General features: G+C 46.0%; 1 protein-coding gene across 1 annotated transcript in view; it reads right to left on the reverse strand.

Annotated features, from left to right (window-relative positions):
- Positions 1-8,973, reverse strand: part of cfap54 (cilia and flagella associated 54) — a gene marked incomplete at both ends in the record, with an annotated part of 92,298 nt that overhangs the window by 30,981 nt on the left and 52,344 nt on the right. The window contains 4 exons of the mRNA XM_084448042.1: positions 463-576; positions 844-930; positions 8,339-8,524; positions 8,918-8,973. The exon at positions 8,918-8,973 is cut by the window's right edge and continues 11 nt beyond it. Coding sequence (XP_084304168.1) covers positions 463-576; positions 844-930; positions 8,339-8,524; positions 8,918-8,973 — 443 coding nt within the window. The remainder of the gene's footprint in view (positions 1-462; positions 577-843; positions 931-8,338; positions 8,525-8,917) is intronic.

Genomic DNA, 8,973 nt, shown 5'->3' on the forward strand with positions numbered 1-8,973 from the left:
GTGTGTGTGTGTGTGTGGTGTGTGTGCGTGTGTGTGTCAGTCAATGTGTGTGTTGTTACGTGCAGCCTATTTCCCTATCTGAGACCATCCCTAGTCAGTTAGAGAGCCATGAGAGGTTCCAGGAAGAATGGTAGAAAAGTCGAGGATTTATGCTTATTTTGGTTTATTATGGAAATCCCACAGTATAAGGTATTGTATTTATGTTATCAGTGAGGTCAGGAATTCACCAGCTAATGCTTGCTGTATGGAGAATGCTAAATAACGATGGTTGTAGTGCTGATGACGTTGGGGGGGTTAGCTGTTAGCGACATCATCCCTAGACCAATGGAAGGAGGCCCTTTTGACAGTCTTAAGTCTCTCACTCCTGGGGGCTAGCTTCTTACAGGGTGTGTGTGTGTGTGTGTGTGTGTGTGTGTGTGTGTGTGTGTGTGTGTGTGTGTGTGTGTGTGTGTGTGTGTGTACCATGTGTTTGTCTATGCCGCTGCAGGCTCCGTGAGGCTGGGGAACCTGCTCTCCCTGGACCAGCTGGGCCGTCTCTTTCATGGCTTGGCTGAACTGACCCAGCGCCGTCAGAACCTGCACCTGAGGAGCACACTGTTATACACACACACACACAGATGCACGTACACACACACAGGGGCACACACATACAGGGACACACACACAAGGACGCACATACACACACACACACACACCCACAGGGATGCACACACACAAGGACACGCACACAAAAACACAAGGACCAAACACACACACACGGACAGACAGACACACACACACACACACACACATACACACACATACACACACATACAGGGACAGACACACATACCACTGACTGACCTTGAGTATCCTGCCTCTGATGGTGAGTTGTGGGTCTCGACAGACGGACCCCACAAAGTGCAAGTACAGAGCCAGCATGGGCAAGGCCTGCAACACACACAACCTGCCTGCATCAGAGCCCTGGACCTGTGTGTGTGTGTGTGTGTGTGTGTGTGTGTGTGTGTGTGTGTGTGTGTGTGTGTGTGTGTCTGTCCCTGTTTTTTCTGCGATACTGTATTGATTTTCAGGTCAGTATCTCAATGTATCGTGGCACGTATCATATCGTGACCCATGTATCATGTACCGATGTCGACGTCCAGCCTCCCACTGTTCCACCGTCGGCGGCATCCGGGGGTGGGGATGTGGATTTTAGTTTCCTCCTGAGTGAGAAATCCTGGCCCAGACTCAGTGCCAGACCCAAGCATTCAAGCCCCACCCCTTGGACCACTGTTAGGAGGAAACGAGAAAGGGAAACCTCCAGGGTCCCTTCCCAACCCTCCGACGACGACACCCTCCAACTGAGGAATAGCTTTGCTTTATTGGCCGAGCCTGTACCCAAGAGGTCCAAGGATACTAGCATCAGCTCCTCGTCCAGGCTCCCTGCAACTGAGGCTCATTTCACACCCTGCCCTACTCAGTACCATACCCATACTCCGCAGCCCACCCACACCTCTCTGGTTGGTGAGCGGCATAATAGCCAGGCTAATAAGCCTGCTCCCCGGCCTAAGCATAGCCCAGTCCACCGAGGGGACCCACAGCCCCCACCCTCTACCACTTGGCCTTCAGGTGTGAGGCAGCAAAGGAAGTCCCCTAAGCCCAGTGGGCCCGCCACTGATCCTGCCCCCCCATCTGTGCTCGTCATCGGATCTTCCATGGTGCGCCATGTAGTGGTCCCGAAAGCCCGGACCTGCTGCTTCCCAGGAGCTAAGGTCTCGGACATCAGGACTGTTGTCCCATCACTCCTCGCAGATAATCCCCTGGCCTCATCCATTATCATCCATGTCGGAACAAATGACATCAAGCTCCAGCAGTCTGAGCGGCTGAAGGAGGATTTCAAGGCCCTGATCTCCACTGCTCAGGCGTCAGGAAAGACCTGCATCATCTCTGGCCCGTTCTCCTCCCCCCGATATGGTGATGCCAAATATAGTAGGATCCGTCAGCTCCACATCTGGCTGAAAGGCTACTGCTGCCAGTTGAAGCTTCCCTTCATAGATAATTTCACCACTTTCTTGAACCGCTCGGACCTCTTCGCCAGGGACGGCCTTCATCCTAGTAGGTCAGGTGCCCATCTGGACCTGACGCTGAGATCTTCCAGCGTCTGATGTGGGGTTAGCCCGACCCGTCTCAACCACCCTACTGCCAAACATAAACCTCCTGTACCCGAGGGTCGGGCTACACCAGCTCCATCTCACCAGCGCCCCATCACCATAGACCTTGATTCCCTGCCCCTCACTGAGACCTGGCATAGCGACGTCTATATTTTTATAAACAAATTCTGCCCACCTGAATATGCCATTCAGCGAATTATCTCCCACCGAACCCCTAGTACCATAATGAAACAGTCAGGTGGATCTAATATAAAAAACCTGATATCCGTTCCAGTGAATATACCATCCAGGCCTACTAGACAGGCGAGCCAGCCCTTTTCTCCGGAAGCTATTTCAATGGCGATTCTAAATGTCCCTACCAAGCAAAACTTTTCTCATTAATGATCTTATATGTGAACGTAAACTAGACTGTATGTTCCTAACTGAAACCTGGCTAAATATAAATGGATCAGCAGCCCTCATTGAAGCCTCTCCTCCTAACTATAGCTTTTTTCAATCTATCAGAAGTGGGAAAAAAGGTGGAGGAACAGCCACCATAGCTACAGATGCCCTCAGCTGCAGGACCATCTCCTTTGATGATTTCGCCTCTTTTGAACACCACGCTATTGTCCTAAAATGCCAGCCCCCAGTTCTGGCAGTAACCGTGTATAGGCCTCCCAAACAATGCCCTGCCTTCTCTACAGAATTTTCAGAACTCCTGTCCATCATCCATACAAATTATGATAAGATTATCATCATTGGAGATTTCAACATACACGTAGACACTGAGGCGGACTCGAAAGCTAGGGACTTTATCAACCTCCTAAACTCCATGGATTTTACCCAACATATCTCTGAGCCAACTCACAACCCCGGCCACACCCTTGATCTAGTGATTACTAAGGGCCTGACTATCACTGTTTCCTCTATTAGTGACCTCGCCCTCTCCGACCATTTCTGTATCTTCTTCACTGCATTAGTTCCTAAAGTCAAAAGTAGTACTGAGCGCTTTATAAAGAAACATTATCTTACCTCCGCAGTAGCCGATAGTTTTAGAGAAATAATGACCACAAACAATTTATCAACTCCAGAAGTGGGGCCCATAGGAACTATTGAAGACTTAGCAACCACCTTTAACACCAGAGTAAGGGCAGCCTTGGATTCTGTAGCACCTATTAAACTGAAAAGGATCACAACCAATAATAAAGCCCCATGGCGAAATGAGGAAACATATCAACTAAAGAGAACCTGCAGAAGTTCTGAGCGTATATGGCGAAAAACCAAGCTACAGGTCCACCATGATATTCTCAAAGATCATCTCTCTGCTTTTAATAAAGCAATAAGAAATGCAAGGAAAGACCACTTCTCAAAATTGATATCTATCAACCGAAATAATTCAAGAGTGCTCTTCTCAACAATTGATGGCCTAATAAACCCTGCCGTAAAAACACCTGATAACCTGCTCTCTACCTCCAAATGTGAGGAATTTGCAGCTTACTTCAGAGATAAGATTATGAATATTAGGAGGAATATCACTCAGGAAAGGCCATGCATCCCGTTCACAGATCCTCTCCCTCCATATAATGGACATATGAGCCTGTTTACACTGATGGACACAGAAATGTTGAGAAAAGTAGTATCCAAACTCAAAACCTCCACATGCCTGCTGGATCCCATCCCCACCGATTTTTTCAAAACTATTTTTGACTCTGTATCCTATGACATTTTATCCATTGTTAATGACTCCCTATCTACAGGTGTCTTCCCACCAATACTTAAAACTGCTCTGGTGAGACCCGTACTGAAGAAAAACAACTTAGACACTTCAGTTTTTAGCAATTTTAGACCAATCTCCAACCTTCCCTTTTTGAGTAAAATTCTGGAAAAAATTGTTTTCAAACAGATTAATGATTTCCTAGCTACAAGTTGTACCCTTGACCTTTTCCAGTCCGGCTTCCGTGCCCACCATAGCACAGAGACGGCATTAGTCAAAGTTGTAAATGACCTCAGAATTAATGCTGACTCCAAAGAGCTTTCTGTTCTTGTCCTCCTGGACCTGAGTGCAGCCTTTGATACTATAGATCATGCAATCCTCATCGAAAGACTGGAAAAGTGGGTTGGCCTCTCTGGTCCAGTCCTAAATTGGCTTAAGACCTATCTAACCGGTCGTGATTTCTTTGTTGCCCTCGGTGAATATAGCTCAAGAAAGATCCCTATGACCTGTGGGGTGCCCCAAGGATCGATCCTAGGACCTCTACTCTTCAGCCTGTACATGCTGCCCCTTGGCAGTGTCATCAGGAGGCACAATATTAGCTACCATAGCTACGCAGATGATACTCAACTTTATATCTCTGTTACACCCAGTAACTACTGCTTGGTTGACTGCCTTGTCAAGTGTATTACAGATATAAAATTAATGTATGGATGTCACATAATTTCCTCCAACTAAACCAGGACAAACAGAAGTACTGATTATTGGAGAAAAAGCGTAAAGAGAGAAACTAGCTGCACACCTAAAAACTCTGGAAATTGACACCAATTGCCAGGCTAAAAACCTAGGTGTCATACTTGACTCGGATCTTAATTTCGAAAACCACATCAAGAATATTACAAAGACATCCTTTTACCACCTAAGGAACATTGCCAAGGTGCAACCCTTTCTCTCTCAGGCTGACACCGAAAGATTAATGCATGCTTTCATCACAAGCAGGCTGGACTACTGCAATGCTCTACTATCAGGCCTACCAAAGAAAGCAATCTCTAAGCTACAAATAATACAGAATGCTGCAGCAAGAGTCCTCACTAAGACTAGACGAAGGGCACACATCACACCAGCGTTAAAATCACTACACTGGTTACCAGTCAACTCTAGAATAGACTTTAAAATACTATTACTAGTCTATAAATCTCTCCACAGTCACTCACCAGAATATATTTCAGACATGCTTGTTAAGTACATGCCAAACAGACCACTTAGATCCTCAGGCACTGAACTTTTAACAGTTCCAAAAGCCAGGACCAAGAAACATGGAGAGGCAGCTTTTAGTTTCTATGCCCCCAACCTCTGGAACACCCTACCGGAGTGCCTAAGAAGGGACGGAACAACGGAGGTCTTCAAGCGAGACCTCAAGACGTACCTTTTCGACCTAGCCTACAATCACTAGCTAGGACCTTGAGATACAGAAAGGCAGCCTTAAACCTACCTGTGAATCCTCTGTATACACTGATATTTGTCCTGCTATGCAATGTATGTATATCAAGTAGTGTACAGAAGCTGGTTATCCTGAAACAGGCTTGTTCTGACTGTTGTGTTGCTTCAATGACTCAGTGTGCTACTAACCGTTTTCTGTCTCCCCTAGTGTCTCTCTCTCTCCCTCCTATCCTCTAACCAAGTCGCGTGTCAGCTGCGGAGCTGTGGATATCGTAGTATTTAGTACACACACACACACGTACACACAGACACACATCAGTCCACATCCGGCTTAGGCCTGGACCTGATGCGCTTAGCCTTTCTTGCTCCGAAAACTTAATTTAAACTTAATTTAATATTATTTATTGTTCTTTAAATGTTCTTAGCCATTAGACAAATATATTCCAGGAGCCTGCCCCAGGTTTCCTGTTTCAATATCTGTGTGGTCTGAATGGCTCTATGTGCTACTAACCCTGCTCTGCCTTCCCTCTGCCTTCCCTCTCCCTAGTGCCTCTCTCTCTCCCTCCTATCTTCTAACCAGGTCCAGTGGATGCCCCACTGTCACCAGCAGACCTCCCGAAGTCCGATAGATACCCCTGTGTCTACTGTGGATGATGTAGCATGTCCGTAGAATATTCTTTCTCCTATGATGCTTTTAGCCTCTCTCACTCTGAAATGTAATTCAATGCAATGTATTGCTTCATAAATGTTCTTAGCCGGTAGACAAACATACTCCTGGAGCTTGCTCGATCACCTTGTTGAGAGGGGTCAGGGAAGAATTTTTACAGCTCACTTATCTGGCCCCCGGGTGATTACTGTTTTTTTGCTTCCCTCTGGAATATGTAGAGAGTGGGTCGTATGCCCACCTCCCTTGTTCTCTGTAAAGCGCATTGTGTTGCCTCTGGGTATGAAATGCGCTATACAAATAAAGCTTTGATTGATTGATTGATTGATCGTGATATGTATCATATCCTACACCCCCTCCCGACCGCTACGCTCTGCTACCTGGGGGCGACTGGTTGCCCCGTCACTCCGAGGCCCCTGCGGTCGATCGACACGGTCACGGCTCTTCTCTGTCCTGGCCCCGCAGTGGTGGAACGAACTGCCCACTGATGTCAGGACAGCAGAGTCGCTGCCCATCTTTCGTCGCAGGCTCAAAACTAATCTCTTCAAGAAGTACTACAACAATCCTCCCGCCTAAGCACGTATTGTTTTATTGTATTGTACTGTACTTTAGATTGCTATTCTTGCACTTTGCCTTCAGCACTAGATTATGCTTAGTCACTTGTTTTAGAAAGAAGATGCACTTGTGAGTTCTAGCAAGTAGTAGTACATTGGCTTTTCCTACGTTAAATGCAATTATTGTTAGTCGCTTTGGATAAAAGCGTCTGCTAAATGACTGTAATGTAATGTAATGTAATGTAATCTTGAGGTCCTTGCCAATACCCAGCCCGCATGTGTGTGTGCGTGTGTATTTGCAGTGTTTCCTGTGGAACTGATCTCTTGGTGTGGTGGTGTGTGAAAAAAAGAGTCCGATTTCGAAACCAAAGCGGGGGATCGGAGACCGCCCTTCTTCCTCCCTTGTTCCTCTCTCCTGTCCCCTTCCTATAAGTAGGCCTATAAAGATGGCCTAACTTATCTCGTAAGGCTGGTAAAGTCCTAGAGCTTAAAATGTAATTAATTACATGTAACTGGACGGGATAAAACAGTAACCACACAGGCACTTAATAAATCATATGGTTTATAGACATATTTTAATCAGATGTATTGTAGGTTACCATTATAACAGCAGCTGTTATAATGGTAACAGCTGCTGGTTTCTGTTATTTTGATTGGCATTTTTTAGGTGGCTGGAGGAACATTAACGCAAGCTAGTGTGAGTTCAGCCAGCCAAAAAGACCGTCGCACAATCCATCAGGCAGCGCTGCACCTGACTTGCACGAAAGTTGCAGAACCTACTCGCGCTTGTGGTGTATTATATGTCTTATATTGTCTTATTATATGTATTATATAGATATATGTATATATATATTATATTATATGTCTCCTTGACAACGCTCGCTTGAAGTTCTGACTGACTGACAGACAGCAGCGGGTAGCTCAAATGGAGCAGGCTCCACTTCGGCTCAAACTGTATTTTCAGATAACGTTACGTAACGTTAGCAACACAAGGCCAATTTATCATATTCATTTTTTACTTGTCCGATCAGACAACTGCATGAGGCATTCCTCTTGCCCGAACAGACTTTACTGGTCCCTGGGAAGCGGGCAAAACTGTTAGCCTACTACAGATAGCTTGCCTTGTTCCTTAATCCCCCCAATATGAATCATGGCTAGCCGGCAATAACCTAGCCTACCTGACTGGTCTCATCATTCTCCTCTCTTCCTCTTCAAAAATCGTCATATGCCCATCTGGAAAATTTTATTGATATATTAGGTTATAGGATCCGCTAGTTGTCATTAGGGAATTATAAAACCAAAGGCTTTACCAACATGCTTGAGATGGGCAGGAGCTGTCGGCACGTCTAACTGTAGCTATAACGGCACTTAGATTACTAACATAAATGTATTTTAGACAGTAGGCTAGGCATTTTGAGGAGTAGGCCTACTGTAGGTGCCAGCACCAGTGTTTGGCCCCATTCAAACACTGGTTAACACTATGGTAATATTTGAGCATCAATAGCCTACCTATCTTTCGTTGTAACCTCATAACGCTCACTAAGGAAAAAATCCCTTCACGCGCCGAGTCATCCGATCACCTCAGAAAGGAGCAGCATGGAGCGGCACAGAGCGCGCGGCCTATAGGCTCTTTATTGAAAATAAATAGTCCTAATGAGGACAGTGGTTTTGAAAGCGCATTTAGGCAGACATATTTAGTTTTATTTATATATAGCCTAATTTGTATTATTGTTTTTTGTATCAAATGTTTGGTGCGGCGGCAAGGATCTTGCCGTAGCGGTGCGTGTGTGTGTGTGCGTGTGTGTGTGCGTGTGTGTGTGTCAGCCAGGCTCAGGCGTACGGTGAGGTGGTGTCCGGAGGTGTAGAGCCAGTGGCAGAGGAAGGCCAGGCTGGACACCGTGCTCCCCAGGGGTGCTCGGTCAGGCTCCGAGAACAGCTCCACCCCCGGGATTAGCTCCTCCCCCACGCTGTAGGAGGCGTACTGCAGGTCGGCCTGCGGGTGGGGCAGCGACGCCTGCAGGAGGCACTGCAGGGGCGGAGTCAAAGGCAAGAAAAGGTTTCACTACACCATACAGTACCTTATAGACATATTTATGAGTTATATAATATAAACAAACAAGTTAAATAAAATAAACAAACAAGCTATATAATATAACCCAGCTACCTTGTTTACATCTCTGGTAAACATCTCAGTTATATAATATAACCCAGCTACCTTGTTTACATCTCTGGTAAATATCTCAGTTATATAATATAACCCAGCTACCTTGTTTACATCTCTGGTAAACATCTCAGTTATATAATATAACCCAGCTACCTTGTTTACATCTCTGGTAAACATCTCAGTTATATAATATAACCCAGCTACCTTGTTTACATCTCTGGTAAACATCTCAGTTATATAATATAACCCAGCTACCTTGAAGAGCCGGGCAGACAGCAGGCAGCACATGGTACGCTGGCTGATGTTGGAGG

Source organism: Borostomias antarcticus (assembly GCF_949987555.1).
Source record: "Borostomias antarcticus genome assembly, chromosome: 13".
Lineage (NCBI taxonomy): Eukaryota > Metazoa > Chordata > Actinopteri > Stomiiformes > Stomiidae > Borostomias > Borostomias antarcticus.